The sequence below is a fragment of the Plectropomus leopardus genome, chromosome 13 (genome assembly GCF_026936395.1).
Source record: "Plectropomus leopardus strain MGB_pleo_1.0 chromosome 13, ASM2693639v1, whole genome shotgun sequence".
Classification (NCBI taxonomy): Eukaryota; Metazoa; Chordata; class Actinopteri; order Perciformes; family Serranidae; genus Plectropomus; species Plectropomus leopardus.
The window spans coordinates 24,571,335-24,593,964 of NC_142188.1; the positions used below are offsets into that span (position 1 = coordinate 24,571,335).

Consider the following 22,630-nt stretch of genomic DNA (forward strand, 5'->3'; position numbering starts at 1 on the left):
GGCTCAGAAGCACACACACTTTCCAAGGCTCACTTATTGGCCATGCATCAGACGGTTTGTGCTGATGTGTCTAAAATCATGATGTTTTCTGGGTAAAATGCATTTTTAGGAAGTACTGAGCATGTGACTGGATAAATGAGACTTGGTCCACCATGGAGGCATGTAAGAAAAACAAAAGCACCAGTTGATAATTGTAATACAATTGGTCATTTTTTGGGTGAAGTATTCCTTTAACACTGCTCGGTTTTAACTTACAAAACAAAGTATGATTATCCTTTAGTTAAATCACTGTTTTTGGTAAACATTCTGGCAATAGAGATACATTGAAAACACTTAAAATTGCTAATTTTTTACAACTACATTTATTAAAAAAACAAAAATAGAACAAAAACAAAAAAAAAAGCAACCAGTGTCCCACCAGGGATGAGACAGTTTACGGAGAGAGACATTTTTAAAAGCATACAAACCAGCAAACTGTAATCTAGCAGCATCCAAATGTTGGAATCTCCAAAATCATCATTTATATATTTAAATATATAGTTTGTTTTGTTTTTTGTTTTTTTTTTTGCCCTGGCAAGCTACACACTTTACAACATACACAGAGCTTTATCTCTCCTTAGTGCAGAAAAAAAAGAAAATAAAAGAAAAACAAATACCTTTAATAAAATAAACAACTTTAGGTTAAATAAGCTTAAATAATAGTGTTAAATACAAGACACTTCTGTGGCAGATATGTACAGAAATAAACACATTTGGCATTGTAAGTGTGGTTCACTGGCGCTTGCTCTAATGCTCTAGAAACCACTGCATAAGAACACATTTTGCTGTGATAAACTACACACAGTCACACACACACAGTCACACACACACCCATCCAAACACAATTTTATATCAGTGAGCCACAGACAAGGCATGTGTTTATAAAAGAGAATTAAAAGCAAAGAGAAACAATCCATTTACAACCGTGAGTTTTAGGCACAGTCTCTTCCTGTTTTATAAATACATGTCAAGTACGACTGCTTCTCGACAGGAACTCTTCACGTTTGTGCTAACTTCTTTTTTTTTTTTGTTTTTAAACACAGTTTCGTAACTACCACTTCATTATTGCTAGGACATTGTGACAGTGAATGGAAACTACTGACGAACGTGTGTAGGGAAAGCACCTTTAAACATCAAAATTACTGCCATGTGACCCTACATTACAACACTGAGGAAAAGATAAAGTGGAATTTATGAAAAGAAAAAAAAAAAATCCCAAAAAAACAACATAAAAAAAAAGGCCCAAAACATCCAACCTCAAAACTTTTGGGAATTTGAGAGCCAGAAATCCAGAAAAAAAAGGGTCTCAGTTGAGCTACATTCATTTCATTCATTTTTCCCACCGCTGTATGTTTCAAGACCGCCACATGTGGATTCCTCTTGGTGCAAGCAGACAGTAAGTACCACTTCATTATGTCCAGTACATTCCTCCCCTCCTCGCCTCGCCCTCTCTGCTTTTCCTGTGTCCGTGAAAGCCGGCACAGAAACAGCTGTGTGACAGTGTGCGCAGTACGATACAGTACAGCTGAGTATACAGTACAGTAGACTGACGTGACATACGTAGGTAGATTATATGTTGACTACAGTAAATGAGCTTTACATTCCACTACTGTAAGAAGATCCCAGGGACTCGGGCGGGGGCCTCGGGGGTTGGTTCCTGTCCAGTGCAGGAGATGAGGAGGTTTCCCAAGAGTCTCTTTTGCCAGGATAAAGAAACCGTTAACGTCAGAAACAGCCCTGCACTTCAAACAGACGAAGATCCCCAAAACTAAGGTCCAGATCAGGGTTTCAAGTCTCTCCACGCAGGGCTGCACTACAGTCTCCTAAGCAGGTTTTTTTTTGAAGAGTCTTGATTACTCTGGGGGCCGGTAATGATTTGTTTTATAGTTTGTTTGCCTGTGGATCATCTGGGAGTCTTAAGTAGGAGTTGAGTGGATGCCCAGGAGGAGTGAAGGCCATCTTTCTCTCTCTCAGGGTTTCTTGTCAATGGTGTGAAAGAACCACTCTGTGAACTTCCTGAGCTGAGCCGCCGCCGTCTGGCTCTCCTCCTGCAGTCGCATGTTGTCCTGCCTCAGGTGTTGCACCTCCTCCTGCAACATCGCCTTATCCTCTTTCTCCTAAAAGCACAAACACACACACACACAATCAGCACTGGGACATGAGGCAAAAATAAATGGGTACAAAAGGAGGTTGATAAAAGCCCCGCTATTACAAGAACATCCGTCTGTCGTCAGCGCTGTGTAAATGGGACGCATTAACATGGCAAAGCAGCCTTTTCTCTGTTCTGATAAAATTGCACTTCCTCTCTCCATTTTAAGCACATTAGTTGAGGTGGGGAAATGCTGGGCCGGGACACAATGAGGGAAGGAAGCAGGATATTGAATTAAGTGGACGAGTTTGTATTACACAGACCGCAGGGCACCCATTACTCAATGTCTATTCTCCCTAGCTGTGTGACACAGACGTGCACTGTTTGCTGGAGTGAAAAAAAGAAAGCAAAAAAGGTGACGAAAACACGGTCATGAAATTGACTTGATATATGTGGACTCACCTTTCTGAGGTCCTGCTGCAGCTGCCTGAGGATCACCTCCAACTGGTTGACTTTGCCTGTTAGTGTGGAGGGGGGGCCACTGTTGGAAAACACAACATAGGATGTTGTTAGGATCCAAAAAAGACCCATTTAACACACAAATAAAAGACACTGACTACTTTTACCATGACACAGAAGCTGATAATAGACAATTGGCGAAGCCCCGCCCCCTTTAGTTACTGTTACTACGTCTGTCCGTTCTCAGTTTTCCCATTGTCCGTTAAAAAAAAGACTGTTGCTGGATGACTTTACCAGCTGTAGCTACCTCACGTGAGCTAACACTAAGACAATAAGTTCACTACGGGATTGGTGGCTTTTGCGTCCGCTAAATCTGCACAAATAAGACAAAAAGAAATAATGTAATTCTCAAAATACCTGAAAAATGTGAAATGCACCCTAACTGTGCTGCCAAGCAAACAGCGTCACTGTGCTTTTGTGTTTGTTTAAATTACTGACTATGCATACATTTGGCACAAAACGGGCTCCTTTAGATGCAAATGAGCCTCAGAACGGTGAAAAGATTAGCGCTAATAGCCACATGCTGCTACAGTGACATCATTAGGGACTTCAGAGACTTGAGGGCAACTGAAGCACATTTATAAAATGTATCATACCCAGACTTTCCTGTGATCATGGCAGCAGTGATTGTAGCCAGGCGGAGCAATGTCATGCCAGGCCTTCCTCTGCTCTCAGTTGTCAGGAACTGCAGCTTGCTGTCTGAAAATTTCAGGGTTTTTTTCTTCCTGCAATTGGTGTGGCTACTGTCTTCTTGGTGCAAAAATTAATATTTTGCCATGTGGATAATTGCCATCGGACACAAAAGAAGGCAAATTGCACCCATCTGAGGAAATTCATGGGTGTGTATGCACTTTAATATCTCTACTGCACTGTTTTTTTTGTGAATTGAACCTTGATAGTGGTTGTAAGTGATGTGCAATTCATGTTGCTTTTAGCGGCTGCGATCCATTCTTTGTGAATGGATTGCTAGATTTTTAATGCAGCAAACTTGATATTATGCTCAAGACTAAGGTTTAAGTCTGAGTACACAAGGACATAAAAAAAATATTGTTTATGTATTTAACTGTAGCGCTATTCAGCCTTAGTATTTTAGTTCAGTATGATGAAAAAAAGTTTTAATCAATATGTTCTAACATTATCCTGTATGGTTTAGTGAGGGATGTCCAAAGTCTGGCCTAGGGCCTAATCGTGGCCCTCGGACAGATGATTTTAAACAGCATTTAAGTTAAGCTATATGTGGCCCGCCGCGCAAAACTGGTTAATCAAGTAAAATCACTCAATATTTTTGCTATTTTTTTCCACTATGGCGGGACGATCATACAGTTGCCCACAAGCAAGTAGGAACAAAGGAGGCAGAACTAGTGTGTGAAACAGACAATAAACAAGCAAACAAACAAAGAAGGAAGCAAGACAGCGACGACAGCGAGGGCCACCACTTTCAGGAGTTTTTCAGCTAAAGATGAAACAGTTGCGTTTTTTAATCTGTACGTAATTTTTTTCCTTGCCCTTGTCCCACTTAATAACATGCAGATTGTAGCTAATGAAATGCCCCTTGCCTTTGTAAATAACACTCACTTACTGTTTTGGCATGCAGCTTACACTGGAGCAGATAAACACCATTTCTCAAACTCAAACTCTTACATTTTTGGTCCTGTCAACGTTATTGCTAAGTATTGCTCGTACTAGAGTTTCATGCACACCAATTCATGATGTGGAGAAATCCAAAGCTCGACAAGTGGTTGGTGAGCCATTATCGGACAATCTCTTTGGGGGCGGGTTTTAGTAAACTGACGATTGCATGTTTGCGTTTGTCTGTGAAGCCTACTCTGCTTCCAGTGCTGCTCCCTCCGCCTCCACCACCCGTCTGGTCAGCTCTCTGGAAATCTGCAGGGCCTCCGCCCGCTGCATGTCCGTCATGGTGCAGAAAGACGCCACGCGCTGGTCTGGAGAGAGAACAGGTGACGTAACAGGTCATAATCTGCCCTCAACATCAAAAACAGGAAATGTGCTTAGCAGCGCATTTCATGGTGTCAACATGCAACTAAACTAGAGCAGAACGACACACTCGCATGCACGCATTCATGACGGGATGGGGTGATTCATTCATGCTTTGTATGAATGAATGAGCGGTTCGGGTTTAAGTCGAGAAGCCACCAAAGGCAGTCCGCACGTACAGAGAGATCTAAAACCAAACAGTCAGGAACAAGGTGGTAAACAGAGCATTTCTAGAGCACCACAGATTAAGTCAGTCCCTTGGGTGTTGCTCCGGTACCCTCGCCCCTCTGAGCTTCCTCCGACAGCTGTTTGCCTCATAATGGGCTGGATCCCAGAGAGCTGTAAGGCACCAGTCATGCTTGTTTTACCATATCAGGCCCTTAAGCTTGCTCAAAGCCCCATGGAAAACCCAAACTTGGCATGTTATGCTTGGGGACTGCTCAGTTTCGAGGCGTAATGCTCTTTTCTTTAGAAACCACTCTCTCTCAAGCCCTTGGTCTGAGACTAAAGATAGGAGGATCTGCATATTCATGGAAAAAGATTAAGGAAACCCTTCCATTAATTTAGCCCCCAAATGAAAGCTAATCCACTCCAAGACAAAAGCTGATCGAGCCCGGAGTCGGTTGTTCAGACGAGGCAGGAAAGGGAGACCAAGCTTTCATTTACATATGAATGGACATTTTCCTCATACGCGATGGCTGCATCACAAAGATTAAAGCCTTCTAGGAAAGCAGTGACTGGCGCAGAAAAGCAGCTTGTCATTTTTTGCGTGACCTGATGTCCAGATTTACTGGACGAATCAAAAAGATTACACCAAGGAGACATCACAACAACCTAAGTGAGTGAGCATACTGTGCTGCACTTATTTGTGAGAATATTAATAGTTGACAAAGAGAGCGTTCGGTGATTGCGCCACAAGTGTTGCTGTTGTTGCTGTGATTTTGCCCATTTTAATTCCATCTTCTTTCAAAAGTCAGCAGGGCAAACCAAACTGAATATGAGCAGTCTCTCAGGATACAAATGATCCTGAGAGACTGGTTGCGAGCGCTCTAAATGCTTTGCATCTCAGGCAACCTCTTTCTGCCCCCTGCCTCTAAACAGAGCTGGTTAAACATACATGGCACAACAGCAGCCTGGAGCCACTTTCTGCTCGGCAACAAGGCTCCAGTTTACACAGCGCTTTTTTTCTGGGCCAGCTAGGCTGCCGTGACAACTGCCGTCTTGCTGCCAGTCAGACTCTGCATCATCTCCACTGATTCCACTCCTGTTAAATGATATGCTGCCGGCGATGCAGCAGGAAATGTATCAAAGAAGAAACTCCACAGAGGATTCATTAATTATGACAAATGAATGGTCACATGCTACGTTGCCCGCACGCTGCTCTCAAGGTCGAAGGGAGTTCAAGTGTAAAAAAATTCTCATGGTATGTTAGCGTTTCCGTGATAGATGGGAAATACACTGGCATGAGAGTGGTTGCAAAAGGTACTTAAAGCAGAGGAAAAAAATGAACTGGAGTGATGATGCTGACCGTGGAGTGACTGAGATGTGCTCATTCACTAAAATAGAGTGACTTAGTGAAAAGACAGATTTTAGTTTTGACAGAACGCATCACTAAGACCTCGTAAATATGTCCCCAAAAACCACAGAAACTCTAAAGAAGCCATTTAGCCAGTTTACAGGAAACAAAAGTCCACCTTTAAAATGAAAATGTCTTTTTCCAAAGAGAGAATCTGCCACTTTCAGCCAGACGAGATATCTGTCATCATTTTGTAGACGAAATAAAAAAAATCCAACCTCTTCCAGACCATATTCAGATTTAATGGACATAAGGCCATGAGAGGAGCTGAAATTACCCCAAACTATCAACCCAAGAGCTTAATAGTAAAAGGCATCGCTGTAAGAACTCTCCCTGAGTGGCCACTTGCTGACTTTATGGCGTGAAAATTGGCTCTATGTCTGTGCTGACAAACGATGGCTCATTTTTCCAAGTTACAGTGCTCGATGGGAATCTCAACGGGGCCCAGAGCGGAGGCGCAAAAAGGATTCCCACAAGTCCCCTCCTACAGCACCTTAGGAGACACTAGAAGAAAACACAAAGCACACACAAACCTGCACATGCAAGCGAGCTAGCACTTGCAGACATACACACAAACACACACACACACGCTAAGCAGCCAGGAGGAAGAGGAATTGGGGTGGAGGGGAGGTCACACGAGGTGCCAGCAGCTTCAGCCAGGCTGGTTACCTTCAAAGGCTCGTGCTGCGTCAACCAGGTGAGACCAGTCCAGGCCTGAGGCAGTGTCTGGGAGGGGCATGAGGCCCGGGTCGCTGAACTTGGACCTGTCCGCCAAGGAGCCGTCAGAGAACCAAAACTCATCTGCAGAGACAGGCAGGCGCTCCGATCAGTGTCTAGGCCCGGCCTGATTTTAGGGCTAATCTCTGAGTCGCCCATCAGTTTGCATCAGAGCAGACAAGAGGGGTTGGGAGAGGAATGGAGGGGCGTAGAGGGGGGAAGGCAGGGGGTTTATTTGAACTTGCCGTAACTGCGAGAAGGAATGGGCTCTCTAGGGATGTTCCAGTCGGGTTCTTCTGTCCCGATCCGATCCAAGTCATTTAATATTGACTAATCTGCTGATATCGAGTCCCAATCCGATACTTTTGTTTTCCTAGATTATAAGATGCACAGTGCACATTTAAGCAGGCTTCCTTAAAGTACTGAAAAACACCCGCATCATAGCTGTTCCTTACTGGGTTTTTTTTTTATTAGCCTCATATTAATTTTTTTAATTTATTTTACGAATGAATTATAAAATGACAAACCCTCCCTTTAATCTTGTTTGCCTCTTCACGGTCTCAAAGGAAAGTCTCTGGTCCTTTAAGAGTCCAGTGTTCGCTGCTGCGGTGCAGCCTGTGTCACAGTAACCTGAATGGATTCTGGTGAGCGTTTATTTCAGTCATCTGCTCATCTTTTCAGATGGACTACCTTCATTAATAAATAAGCCATGTTGACTTTTTTTGCTCATGGAGCTCGCGTACTTGCAGTGACGAGTGGTGAGTGTGGTTGTACTAAACTCAGCACTGTTGTCGGTCTCTCCGCGGAGACAGCCCGGAAAAACAGCGTAAAAAAGCAAAACAAGAGACTCTGACTGAGCTGAAACGCAACGAATGCCCAAATCTTCAGTAAATAACATAAATAAACAGTCTCAGACTGCGTTCTCGTTTATGGTGTGTGGCATTTCGCAGTGGGCGGTGCTTAGTTGCTGCTCTTAAGTTCAGCAGAGAGGAGAGACAGAGAGCTTAGTGGAGCAGAGGTGATGAAGGCTGTGATCCGTGTTGCTGTGCATGAAAGTAAAAAAATCTGTGTGACAGCTGACATAAAAGAAAGGATCGGATGCTAAATATTCCTAAATATTCCCGACCCAGAACAGTAAAAAAAAATGCCTTGATTGGCCCCGATGTTTGAGATCAGATCGGGACATCCCCAGTACTTACTTTAATCCAGCCTCCACACAAGAACACCTTGCTTGATTCTTTGCTTGGTAAAGTAGCTCCTTCCCAATCCTACATTCACCTGAGTCAAAGTCTAATCTGGATGCACCAAAATGACAAATCCTCCTCAACAATCTAACTTTGAAAAATTCTGTATTTATGTTACAGCAAAAAAGGCTCACATTAAACCACCGTCTCTGCATAGCACTAGCACGGCGCTGTCTGAAGGGCGATAAATGACTTGTCTAAGTGAATGTCTTCATGTTTCAATCAATATCTCCTTTCCCTCCCCTCCGTCTCTCCCTCCCTGTCAGCCCTGAAAGACGGGGAACGCAATAAACAAGCTCCCCATTCTGCAGAGAGGCATTTAGAAAAGCATGAGTGGAGAAGCAAAGACAGAGAGAGCTTGAGGTGATGCTGACACTCTCCTTTCAATTTACCCAGCGTCTTGGAGCTTGAGTGATTCACTGTTTACCAAATTGGGCTGTTTCAGTGAGGGAAACGAGAGAGCCTGTGTTCTCAACTACCCTTCAAAACAATCAGGAATCCATCAGGTTGACAGCTAGAAGAGGCCAAAGAGAGAAACATCTTTCCAAAAGCCATTTTCTATCTAACGACGGCAGCCGGAGACGGGTGAGGAGCGGTATGGAAATGAGACAGGAGGGACGGAGAAGGGAGGCAGGCAGGGACTCATGAGTGAATGAAACATAATGTATGACAGACATGGTGACGTTCCTGATGGAGAAATAGCCATGTTCATGTCACAGATCTTAAAGACCTGCAGCGGCGCAGGCAGGACACATCACACCTCTCATCACTAATACATATTCAGTGGATGCTCGGAGAACAGAAGAGAGGGAAATACTAGCCAGCAGTGACAGGTGTCTGCTTAATGCAGACGGAGCGGCAGGCCCTTCGCAAGTTGCATGCCACCTCGCCCAGCTCCAATTAGTTGGCTATATTGAGGAGTGTTGCTGGAGTGTGTACCAGTTGTGCTAATGATATTGGTAGGACACAAGTGGCTCTTCAAACAAGTATCTATATCCTGGCTTTTATCTGGAGCCAGAGAAGAAGAATGATAATCCAAGAGCAACATGCAGAGAAAGTCTACTTTAGCCTCCCTGTCTCTAAGAGGCATTTTAATAAGACAGTGCAGAGTTTGTTTTCTTTCAAGCTGCTTCTCTGCAGTATCCTTGGTGAAGTACACATTTCTTTTGTAGCTGCTAGCCTGGTGAGAGTGTCACTGTCTGTACTTACTCCTTAGGTTGGAGGCTCCTTGGTTGTGGATCATTCGAGGAGGCAGCGTGCTGTGGTAAGGAGGAGTGGTGCTGAACAGGATGTCGTTCGGCATGGCTTGGTCCAGCATGGAGCTGTGCGAGCTGGCGTAGGACGAGCCCTTACGGTTACTGCACACGCTCTCATCTGATAGCGTCCGGTACAGGGAGCGTCTTGGTGACAAACTGCCCACTGCTGACACCTGAGAGAAGAAGAACAATTTGTCAACAGTGACAACAGTGTAAACTGAATTGACCTCCAAACCCCCCAGCAATGCCCCACTCACTCCCTGTGCACCGCTTTTCCTCGCCACAGTAGGTTTACATGAGCGGGCAGCTGGGTGGGTAAGGAGGGAACATCGGGGAGCGGTGTCAGGAATCAATTACAGTCTTTGGTCTCAGGAAAATGCAGATGGATTGAGCACAGCTGGAGAGTGTCTGGCAGAGTGGGAAAAAACAGCTCTTGGAGGTGGTGACAGAGGTCACTGCGCTGAGGCAGCCAATAGTCACTGAGCTAAAGGTGAAAAACTGCAGCAGCCAGATGAGACTTTGTATAAGTGCCACAATCCAAGATGGAAAGGAAAAATATAAAACAAGTGATTCTAACACAAACAATGCCAGAGAAAGCACTTCAAGAAACATTTGGGTGTTTTTCAACCTGCCATATTTTTTTGTGTTTCCCTAAACATCTGCAACAAAGATGGGGATTTAAGCTAGCCAGGTTGAAAAAAAAATACCAGAACTTTCCTTTAACTAAACTCTAGCATGTGCTATTATCCAGAGATTGTCAATACAGATAAATAAGGCACAGTAGAGCTCAATTTAATGCTGGATGTAAGTAAAGGGGACCTATTATGCATGTCCTTATTTACTGTCTTATATATGATGTTACAGTGTCGGATGCTCATATTAAATATGTTCACAGTTTCAAATAATGAGCTAAACATATGTAAAAGTAATCCCTGTGAGCAAAAACCTCAAGCTTCAGGCCATTCTGAATACTCTATTTCCAACTTTTTTTGTCTACTTATGCTACAAGCTGGTGTCAGCTCCAGACAGATTTCTGTATATGGTCATCTGCTCAAGGCGTACTGCTGCCATTGTTTACATAACATCGCCTACTGTGCGACATGTTCTCTAAGGTCTGAGCAACATGTCATCTTGGTGGCAGATGTTGTTTATTTTGGCTCATATTCCTGCTGGAACATGTTCGGTTTTGTTTAGAAGCTTTTATTGGCGATTTTTCACCGTAGAGAGTGACGCTACAGACAGTAATTCTTCGGCTACAAGTACACTGCTACATGTAGCTACGTGCTAACATCAAGGAAAAATTTCTGTATAGTTTTATCTGTGGCAGGGCAGAGACACAGAGGTGCGAAAGACCTGCAAATACTGACCAATCAGAGCAGACAGGGTTTTTTTCCCAGGGTGGCTCAAAGAGACGGGCACTAAAATGGAGCAGCTCAGACAGAGCATGAATACAAGTATTCCAGCACAGACAGTATGAGGAAAAATTAAGGGTTTTTTTTGTGCATTAAAGAACATAAACATCTTCTAGTAGAAAGTCAACATACAGCTATGAACCCTAAAATGAGCATAATAGGTTCCCTTTCAAAACTCATGAATAAACTCAATGCACATTTTCTTTTGCTTGCTTGTTTACAAACCATAAAAAGATGCAATGAACACAGTTCAGTGAACCAGTGACTATAATGTACTTCTATAAAGTGCATTCGCTGCTTTGTGTGTACTCAGATTGCAAAGAATTATAAAAGCAATGCAGAGGTCAAAAGGCAACACAAGGTCAGGATGAAAAATCACAAAAGCTGTGAAGGTTAGAGAAGCAATATCATCCTGAGGGGACATCCTCTGTGCACGGAGGAAAGAAATACACAGAATACCACGGCTGGGATAGTCAAGTTTCATGGCTGTGGCCAGAATTTTGACAGAGGATCTCCTGTTTAAACACACAAAACCACAAAGGCCAATCCAATCCATCATTGTCCCTTTTAGCTTACATAAATATTGCAGGAGTGACATCAAAAGTAGCCACAAATGATATGCGGGGCAGTTGGCCAGATGGGTAAATGTCTGCCTTTGGCTTCCCAGCTGTAACCAAAACTAGACTGCATCCCCGCAAGCCAACACCCAGCCATCTCCATTTCAAAGCCAGATCCCCCACAAATCCCACCGTGACAATTTAACAAACATCTAGTACGTCTTTAAAGCGCAGATATACACAAGAATTCAAAGCAGCGTGCGTACATACATGCAGCCTCCAAAAAACATCTCAGAGGCTTTAACTTAACAAGGTTGTCTCTTATTGCAAGTTTTCCCACCCAACTTTACAAGATTAGACCCCATCAGGTTCTCGCTCATCAAAACAACTTTAAACAGGATTTGCTGCTCTCTCATATAAAGCAAAAATAGCTCAGATTTAGAGCTCCTATAAATGGAGTCACGGCAAATGAAACCATTTGCAATAGGGCTTAATGTTTTTTCAGAAGCCATCTATTTATTACATCTACGGCATCAAACCGGGCTCTCTGAGCACATCTTGGCACCAGATAACTGAGCCTGTTGTGCACATGACGCAGAAAATATTGTATTAATCAAACCTGCAAGATTATTGACTATTTCAGTGTCTAAATCCACCTCAGCTGGCAACACTCCCTCCCCTGATTTTGGCTGTAATGTTTGAATTCTTTTGCACAGCAGCAAAGCTCTTATCAGTTGACGCAGCGGTGACACATCCACCAAGATTTTTCCTGATTTCCCTGACTTTTTTTCCCCTCGCCGCTCGCACTGAACAAAGACAACAACCGGCACTGAAACCCTTTGGCGTGCCACTTGGGAGGATGTGTTGGACAACCACCTATTCAGATGCTGTTTTTCTTTCCCACAGGAGGTTCAAAAGAGGGACGTTGCGGGAGAATAAGCTGCGAACGGCCTTTCCTTTGCGTCAGACACACAATGGTCTGCCTGTCTGTGGAAGGGTGTCTCAGCGGACACCGCGGCTGGCAAGGGAAATCTTTCTGCACCTGCTCACCAGCACAAAGAGTGGCATTGGGTGACTACCGGAAGTGACACATGAATTAACCTTTAGGCGATTAAACAAGTCAAACTTTATTAAAATTTAAATAAATCAACATATGTTGCTGTCATTGCTGTATTCTGATTCATTTGTGTGCCAGCTGATGATTGGAAACATACAGTCCCAGAGAAGCTGCTCTCAGAAAAGAACAGTTTTTTATTGGGATCAGATGTGTATATGGTTAGAGTGTCTGGCTCTGTGCCTCTCTCTCCCCAGATTGCCTTTCCACACATTGTATTATCACGCTGAATCATACCAGAGAGTGTGATTACAACAAAGACTCTACTCCTTTTTGAATCCAGCAAACAGCACTGTGTACCTTTGTACTGGTGACTGTGTTTTCTTTCTCTGTGGGAAACAAAATAGAATCAAATGAAGGGAAATCACAGCGCAGGCCGGGTACAACTGCTTTCATTTAAGGCGCTGACGCAGACTGGTTCTCTTGCAAGCATCACATTCTATATACTGTAAGCCCAATGTACAACAGCAAGACAAACTAATCAGTGCACTGAGCTGCTTCATGTGAGGGACAAGGCCTCCCTGTGCCAGAGGACATGCCTGCCTTCTGTAGGGATGAAGTGCATTTATATTAGAATTGAGCAGCATCCAAAAATAACCCATTTGTACGTCTCCAGGGTCCCTTCCTTGTAGATAATGGATGGGGATGGGGGAATAGTGCAGGGGGTGGGTGGGTGAAGATGCAATTAATAGAGTCTGCAGGACCCAGGAACATCAAACATCGATGCACTCTCTGCAACTCCCTGTCTTTAATCCATGACATCCCGACCGAGCAAACCCAGGCCCCGTTATAAATTAAATTATCCAAACACTCGGTGCCAGGCAATGGGGACTGAAAGGGTTTTGTGTTGGGAGAGACGGGCCCCGTCAGCTGTGGTGCTCAGTGGCAGGGCCAGCTGATAGGCAGCAGATGTTTGTCCTGCTTATACTTGCTTCTCAGCAAGAGGTAATCTGCTCTGCTTCTGGCCTTGTAGGTGCTACGCCTGTTAGTCAGCGTGATAAAATAGCCTTAGGGTTTGCAGTCGATCCTAACAATGTCATGTCATCATGCGATCAATCATCACTTCACAGTTTCAACAGGTTTTATTTGTCCGTGTGTGGATCAGAACGCCACAATTATCGTGTCATTTAGAGGTTGATCAGCCACATTGACCTCACCTTCCGACTCCTGTCTTCTCCTGGAGGGCTGTCGGGCAGCATCATTTTCAGGTATTCTTCTTTTGAAAGTCTCTGCAGCGATTTTCCATCCCGCTCAGCAGCCTGAAGCCGGCAGGCAGCCTCCTGTGCGTACAGCTGCCTGTAAACCATACAGAGGGCACAGAAGAGCAGAGCTCATCAAAAGGGTCATGAAAACTACATCCTGTTCGGGAGGCCCTGGGCCATCGCAGCTTGAGTCCAGCTATTTAGAAAAAAATGTCAGTATCACACAAAGGGTTCAGGTAGATCTGTCTTAGCATGCCAGCGTCAGGTGCCTCCATGCTGGTCAGGTGAACGTGGAGCAACAGGGAGTTGGAGAGGGGAGCCAGGGAGGGAATTTATTTCCACCCTGTCCCATCTCACTCTGCCAAACCAATGATTAAAGACAGTGTGAAGAATGCAGCCAAGCACTGTGAGAGGTAGAAAGGAAGGAAAAAAGAGGGTTTTGGACAGAAATTACATCCAGAGACAAGTGCAAACCACAGACTCTAAAGGAGTGTTCAGACAACAACAGAGGACACACGAGAGCTGTTAGGCAGGATTGGAAAAGGACCCACAAGAGGTGACATGTTTTATTTTGGTGGCACCAAATGATTTTGAGGGTGCTGAGAGGGGGGATACAGTGAAAGGAGGAAGTGACTGACCTGGCTGGTGACGTTGTGTGGCTGTGAGACTTCTGCTTTAAGTGAGCAGCCTGTGACAAAGATGCACTGAGCGCGGTTGGCAGGATGTTAGATAGCCGCAGGGGGAAGAGCTACAAGGCAAGACGATAGACAGCCTGGCTGCGATGGTTACCTGGAGACACTATTGCTGAGAGTTGCTCTGTTTTAAGGGAAGCTATTATGCTTTTCCTTATTTTCTGTCATGTATTTACCGCTACGCTGTCAGATGTTCATATTAAATGTGGCCTACGTTTCAAATAATGAGGTAAACGTATGTTACGTACGTAGTCAGGCCGTTCAGAATGCTCTTTCTTTTTCCGCTTTGGCTACACGCTGTGTCAGATTGTGATGGATTTCTTTATATGATTATCCGCTCCAGGCACTGTACTGTAAGTGTTAACATTACATAGACTACACTGCTGCATGTAGCTATACGCTAACATCACGGAAACATTTGATCTTGATTGCCAATGTTGTTCATTTCTCCCCAATCACGAATAATATTCCTGTTGCAACATGTCTGCTTGTGTTGAGATGCTGTTATTGGAGATTTTTTAATGGGAGAAAGAACTGCTATACACAGTCTTTCCCCAGCTGAAAATACACTGCTACATAAAGCTACATGCTAATGTCAGAAAATGTACCTTGGCTGCAGATGTTGTTAATTTCTCACCACTGTTGGATCATATTCCTGCTTGGAACATGTCCGCTTGTGCTCTGAAGCTTTTAATGGGGATTTTTCACGCTAGAAGGTGCCTCTGTTCTCTGTTACAGTCATTTCCAGGCTGTAATGACACCAAACGCTGACCAATCAGAGCAGACTGGGTGCTAAAACGGAGGAGTCTCAAACAGAGGGTGACTACAGGTGTTGCAGCATAGATCATATGAGGAAAATAAAGTGTTTTTTTTTTCATTAAAGCATATAAACCTGTTCAAGTAAACAAGCATAAACCTGAAAATGACCATAATAGGTCCCCATTCAAGCTCTCAGCACCATGGCAACCGAGCCCTAAACACATAAACAGGTACTGCAAATGTCCATGAGTGACTGCCATGTGCATTCTGACTGATCCAGGAGATCTCTAGTTCAAAGACAATCGCTCTGCTCTGAAGGCTGCATCCAGGAAAAGTGCAATTAATTGAGTTCTGTATACTGGTGGTTAGGTGCTGTCTAGAACAACCCCATTTATTTCCCTGTGTCCTTGTCCAATTTGTTCTTACATGATCGATCCCTGATTACGGGAAAATTGGAACAACGCTGAAGCTCTGACCTTTGCAATTAGAGGTCATTCTACTGTGCCGGACCGTCTGTGAAATGGCTATGATGTGTAATGAACGTTTTATTGCACAGCAGGTCCTGAGTACGGGTGTGAAAAACAGGTATGCTTTTTATCCACCTGTTATGAATACACACTTTTATTGGCAGAAATGTGAAAAAAAAAAAAAAACTTTTGATGAAAATGTTTTAAGCTTGGCTAGGTGGTAAGTTGGCATATCAAAATGAGAAAAAACAATAAAAACTGCAGAAAAAGTTGTTGTTTTTTTGCCAATTGCACCTTGATGTTGTGTTGTCTTCTTCTTCTATTGCAGTCGAAGCATTAATGTCATGCTGCCAAAAGCTGTTACACACCTCCATTTGTCCAGAAAGGCCGAAAATCAAATAATAAGCAAGACAGAGGTGTCGGAGTGCACGCTACCACAACATCCCTGGTTTGGGTGTAGACTAGACCCCCCCCCTCGCTCTCTATCACTATAGCGGCTGACAGAAAAAGGAGGAAGTATTGTGGACAGCACACAGCAGTAGGATTCGGCAGGATATACAGCAGAAATGTCACAGCCACTGATGCACAGCTGGTTGTCCTCCACACTCAGCATGTGCCACATGGCAGGACTAGCACTTTAGACCTGCCATGAGACACAAGAGGCGCGGTGGTCTGGAACAAAGGGGGTGGGGCTGGGGGAGGTGTGTAGGGGAGCAGGCTGGGCCACTGGGAAGTTGACTAACTGTGTACCTTGAACGCTCAGACAGCATTTTGAGAAGAAAAGCTAACAAGCTCTCCGCTCCTCTGGATCAAGAAGCAGAAGCAAGAGAAAAACAACACGGGGTTAGGAGCATTGTTACACATCCCACATTACACACAGTGTTAGAGCAAATGAGAAAACTTTTTAGAAAAAGGAGAAGAGAAACTTCATTATGTTAGAACAATAACTGTGAGTAATATTAGGCCATTCATCATGAGGCGCTGTTATGTAAGATGAAATAAAACTGTAGGAATATATAAACAAACAACGGGGAGGGTAACTGAATTACAGAGCTTTTTCATAAGTCGGCAGGAGATGACTTCGCTGCATGCGATCAATCACGTACTCCTTAAGTGGCAAATTTCACAGCCTAAATGAAATTACTCGGGAGATAGAGCAGGGGGTTTCTTCCAGGGCAAATCTCACATTCTTTCCTCCAAAACATGCCCACAGCCCGCACACAAACACCTTCAAACAAGCACACTCACTAAAAACCATCAAAGCTGTGTTTCAGTATCACCATCAATGTCTCTCTGTTCTCCACAGCGAACATTTAATCATCAGACAGATACAGTCACTCGTCACCGCTCCTATAAAGTCTGAGGGGAGTTTGCATTCTCAACCTAGCTGAGCGGCTGCATACATTCTTCGTGATATTTCTAGAAGCTATTCTCCGGGCGGGTGTGTCCTTGGGCTACATGTGTGACAGCAGTGTGGTGTTGTTGTTGTTGTGTAGATTGTTGCTTGGCTCCCAGCAGAGATGCTGATCTGGTAGCAGCTCAGCCTGGCAGTCCACGGGGACGCGACTTCACGGGAACAATCAATAACCGCAAGTGACATGTGCCAAGTGTATTATGTCCGCGGCTTCATTGAGCTTATTTATTTTGTGGCTGTCGGCTTCAATCAAGGCCAGTTTATGCACACTGGGTGGGCTGATGAAGGGGGGAGACAATTGTGTTGGAATGGCTCTTGTGCAACAGTAAGTCTGGGCAGAAGCAGCTCTGCAGTGCTGACGAGGCCAGTTAGCGTGATTAAAAAGTGTGTCATCTAGCTTTGCATGATAGCTTGTGCTGAACTTAACGTGAACTGGCATCACACTTTGCTAACTTTGTTTTGAATAAGGGCATATTTGATGATCTCACAAATGCCCTTGCTTGCTTTCTTACTCTCACACACACTCACCCACACTCTGAAATGCTGGGAGGTTCCTCAGTGCTGTGGGCATCATCATCATCATCATCAGTCGTCTTCATGCCCACTGGGAGTTTGCAACCGGACTGAGGCCGTGTTTGTCCACAGGCCTCTGAGCTGGGCTCCGGCCCCGGCTCTGGCCCTGAGCTGCTGGTCTGGGGGATGGTGTACACCTTGGAGGAGTCAGCGGACATACAGTATCTGGCACCGCGGGCCAGGGGACTGCCAGAGTGGTGTGAGCCACTGACCAAACAGCAAAAAAAAAAAAAAAGAAGAAAAAGGAAAAAAAGAAGCATAATGTAACTCAAAAGTGAGCAAAATTAATGAATTTAAAAACAAAACATGAAAGCATGAACAAACATCAACAATGGAAAAAATGAGAAATGCCACTAGTGAAGCGCAGATGTTGAGAAATAACCTAACGGGATGATTTTCAGCTCAAAATGATTATTGAAAGCTCTGCCAGAATGACATCATCTCCTCTTCATAAGAGAAGAGTCGAGCTCGTTCACCTTTGACCTACATTGGGAGATGACTCACATCCACTCTATCATGTGCATAAACCCGCTGAACTTTGTCCTTTCAATATTTAGTCAAATATCAACTGACAAACCAGATTAAAGGGTCAGTGCATTCAAATCAGAGAGGAGCATTTTCCCCCACTCACTCCCAGTGGTATCTAGTCATTGTATCTGTATAAGTTTTAAAGTATTCACTATGAAGACGTCTGCTTATTTCTGATTTTCAAAGCATAACAAAAACTACTTTACTACTTTAAAACAAAGTAAGAGCAGTGGTGTAATGTAAACAAGTAATCATAATTTAATACAGTACTTAAGTACTTTTTGGGAGTATCTGTACTTAACTGGAGTTTTTATATTTCTGTCAACTTTCACTGTTCCAAAATAAAAATGTATACTTTTACTCAAATACATTTCCCCTAAGCATCTTAGTAACTTGCTATAAAATGGGAAAGGAAGGGAGAAGTAAAGGAGAGAGGATGGGATGAATGACAATGCAAGGAACGGGTGTTAATCTTTAAATCCTCAAAGTTGTAAAAAAAACAAAAAACCTTGTTTTTCCTTAAGTGTAATGTACGCTTCATTTTTAAAGCTGATTTTAAACATGATACAAAGAAATAAATTACGACCAACTGCATTTTTATTACCAGCATTTACTTGTACATTTACTTTCAATACTTGAGTACATTTAATACCAAAAAGTACTTTTGCTGGTGAAGTATCTGTACTTTTACTCAAGTCTGGCTTCCAGGTGCTTCATCCACCACAGACTAACTACACGGCTAGATATCACACAGTGAGTGGGAAAACATTTCTTATTTTGTGATCTGGATGAACTGACCCTTGAATATAAGATTACATTGTAAAAGATTGGTTTATTTGTAGAGAAAAAAAAGGATGTATATTTGTAAAATTCTTCATATATTAGTGATACAATTTCTAAAAGCAGCAACATATTTGTTTCTGGTTGATTTGGCTGTGTCATTTAATTGTTTCCGATTATCGAGCCAGCTTAAAATACGTGGAATAACAGCATACCCGTAAAATACATCCTCATTCAAGTAATGGTAGATTTATGCAGGATGAATGAATCACATTTGACAGTGATGAGTAAATAAGCCATGTACCGGAGAAAGGGCGCTCTGCCTGCCTTTGCGCCTTCATAAACTGCATTGTTTACACTGCATCCTTTGCAACGTTAAGAACTCCCTGAGAATGGCACATGTGTGAACGTTTCATACTCATCTACTCATTAAAATGAAGGCTAGTGTTTTATGTCACCTGCCTGGTGAGGATTCATCTGTTCGCTGCTCAGCTGGACTCAGATCTAGATAAACTGCACAGGTCCATAAAGATGCCAGGTTTAGGTTCCAATGTTGTAGTTTGCTGGAAAACTTTCAGCAAACACAAAACATTCCTCTAAAATACCTCAGAGACATGAGAGTTGGCTTAAGCTGAAGGCACTACACACTGTTTCCATATTCATGACCATCTGGGCCACACCCTGCAAAATGTGCTCCTGCTGCTTCACTGTTTGCTCAGATGACACTCGGGTGTCAAAGACCATTACATAAAAGGTGGGAAGCATCGGAGTAGTCAAGGTGATGGCATGGGTTCTTTACTCATTTCTGAATGATGTCCTGGAGTGGACAGCTCCGACGCCTCCCCAACAGGTCAATGATCTCAACAGATTGTGCTAACATAATCCTGTATGGCGTAAACAAATAGATACCCATTCTATTTCATCGAGACAGACTGTGAGTGGCTGCAGGGCCAACCTTCTCTGACACCCCTCCTCTTTCCCAGATGGGCCCCAGTCTGGTGAGGAGGACTTGGACGGCGGTGTGATGAAACCCCCCGTGTTGCTCCGGCCTGACAGCATCCCCACCCACCAGCTTCGGCACAGCTGGATGAGTCAGGCTGCGGGTCAGGAGCGAGGGAGCGCGGCTGGGTAATAAGGTCAGCTAACATCAAACAATCTATTTGTGCATGTGTTTGTCTCTATGTGTGCTTACTATAACAGATAATGAGTTGCAGTGGTACCATATCTGTGTATGTACATCTGCATGTATAAACAAAGTGGATTGTGCTCCGAGCCATATACCATGAAAAGGGTGTGATTTTTGTCAACGGGCAAATCAATGACCCAATACGCTAGAATTGACCCACACGCACAGAAAATGAATGAAAGTAGAACAGACGTTCTCATTCAAATCAAACATTAGCACAATGGTCAAAGCGTCATCCATTTTTGTGTACCATCGCCACTTCAAAGAACCATGACAGTTGCAGCTGGCTAACTTCTGTATAAACCGACTTACGACAAGTAACGAACTCACTGAGGTGAGGTTTGGCAGTAACGACCACATGGGCATATCCATTAATGCTTAACCTTGAACTGCCACCACTAGGTGCTGCTCTTCAATAGGTCTCTGCTGCCTTTTAAGTGATCAGAAATATTGACATCTCTGCACAGTGAGTAAATATGATGGCTTTCAGAGGCTGTAGTTGTTTATCTAAGTTTCAACTGGTGTCTGTTGGAAACTTAACAAGCTTTTCTTCACCAGTAACATTAAAGCAAATTTTTGACATTTTTTTTTAAAGAATTACTAAACAATATGCTTGATTACTGGTGAGATTTGTTAGTTAGCAGATAGGCTATTTACTTAAAAAGCTAGGACATTTAGAAAATCGCAATCTTTGGTCATGTTTGGCTGGTATCCAAGTCTCTTGTGGTTAGTGGGATTCCAGTTGTGTTTTGACCGTCGGCTCGGTAACAGGCCAGGACACACAGGTGTTGATGATTACAAATGTGATTATGGGTCCAAGCTACACGATCAGCATCAACAAGAGACAGACAAAAGGAAAACTACAGCTTTCATACATGCACTGCAACCCTGAACTTATCTAGACATTACCCAGAGGAGCTGTATGTGAGAACGCAAATGTCCAAATCAGCTGGAGTCAACATTTAACGGACTTAACCCCTTAAGCGTCCTTGTATAAAGTGCAATATCTGATTAAGTCCATGTGTGAATAGAACGGCTTATTGTCAGAAAAATTCCCGGCATCTGAGTAGGCATGATGATGCCATTTTTATTTAACTGCTACAAAACTCAAAGAGTAAAAGCATCTGAGGGTGAGAAGGCAGGGTAATTTACGCCAAAACGGCAACGAAAGTGTCTTAGTGGAGTGACGACAAGATACGGGAACTTCTGACGGGAAGGACCAACGCCAAAGTTCAAGGAACGACAGGAGACTTGATTGTTAATTACCAATTACAAGTCAGCTATATAAACAAAACAATGCAATTTCTGCAGTGTACTTTTTGGGTCATGCCCACCTCCTGCATCCCTCACTTAAACCAGAGTATTTCTAGTAGTTAAGCATGCACTTTGAACTAATCAAATGACCACGGCAAACAGTTCACTGTCTGCTCTACTCTCATTCAATGTCGATGGCTACAACAAGATAAAGTATTTGTTCATGAGGAAGAAAGAACATCACAGTCACCGCTCACGGCAGCTGGAGGATACAGAAGAGCGACAAAAGGACGAAACAGCATAAATTGTCCCAGTACAACGGCCTTCACAACAGCTTTACTACTGGGTGACCTAGATTCAACAAGTCACACATCCCTGTCTTGTCTGACTTCAAACACACTTCTAGCTGTGAAACAACTGAAATATGCAGCTGAATTAACTAGAAACACATTTGAGAGGGAAAAAGTCAAATAAAAGACAAATCCTGTCTCTGCACTGTACCTTGAATGGGAAGAGATCTCGCTCAGGTCTCCGATGCTTCCCTCCGTCACATGACTGGACAGAATGGCGGAGGCGTAGCCCTGCGGCAGGTACAGTTTCCCATGATCCTCTTCTGACGCCCCGTCCTCATGGTGCTCTGATACCCAAGGGTGTCCCTGCTCCCCCACCCTGCCCTGCAGCAACACCCGGGCCCCAGGGGCCACGCAAGGATTAGTGTCGATGCCACTGTCTGTGGACGCCCCTTTGATGTAAGTGAGACCCAGCATCTCCGGGTCCATCAAGTCTCCAGAGCCAAAGTGCTTATCGTCGCTGTTGCTGGAGGCGTTGCTTGAGAGAGTGTTGCTACTTGAGTGGCTTGAGTTTTTATCGCCCGTCTGGTAGAAAAAGAGAGCAAGAGGGTTAGAGGATAAAGAAATACAGTGAATCAGACAAGGTCAAACAGCAACTGCGGATATTTCTTACAGTTGCTTTAACATGCTTGGTGCTCCAGAGGGGGATGGGTTTAATCATCAGGCTACATCACATGTTTATGTTTATGTCCCTGAATGTAGCGGCCGCTTGTTTTCTTTAAGTCTGTGATGCTTTCAGGCTAGATGACAGTAACAGGAAGGAATACAAAGTGAACAAGCTGAATGTCACATACTGTGTTTGTGATCTCTTAAAGCTGAACTACACTATAGCATGTTATTCCTATCGGTCTAGGACAGTCCAAACATATTAATAAACATATAAACCTCTCTCCCATATCCAAAACCT

General features: G+C 43.7%; 1 protein-coding gene across 4 annotated transcripts in view; it reads right to left on the reverse strand.

Annotated features, from left to right (window-relative positions):
* Positions 1-343: 343 nt before the first annotated feature.
* sipa1l2a (signal-induced proliferation-associated 1like 2, genome duplicate a) overlaps positions 344-22,630 on the reverse strand; it is a 105,842-nt gene continuing 83,555 nt past the window's right edge. Inside the window, exons 14-22 of one of the 4 annotated variants that reach the window (XM_088086304.1) lie at positions 21,875-22,248; positions 17,581-17,832; positions 16,389-16,442; positions 13,676-13,814; positions 9,389-9,608; positions 6,888-7,019; positions 4,473-4,590; positions 2,591-2,669; positions 344-2,156 (exon numbers count right to left, since the gene is read on the reverse strand). In XM_088086304.1, coding sequence (XP_087942430.1) covers positions 2,010-2,156; positions 2,591-2,669; positions 4,473-4,590; positions 6,888-7,019; positions 9,389-9,608; positions 13,676-13,814; positions 16,389-16,442; positions 17,581-17,832; positions 21,875-22,248 — 1,515 coding nt within the window. In that variant the 3' untranslated portion in view covers positions 344-2,009. The remainder of the gene's footprint in view (positions 2,157-2,590; positions 2,670-4,472; positions 4,591-6,887; positions 7,020-9,388; positions 9,609-13,675; positions 13,815-16,388; positions 16,443-17,580; positions 17,833-21,874; positions 22,249-22,630) is intronic. The other 3 variants (XM_088086305.1, XM_042501848.2, XM_088086306.1) reach the window with 3 other exon arrangements.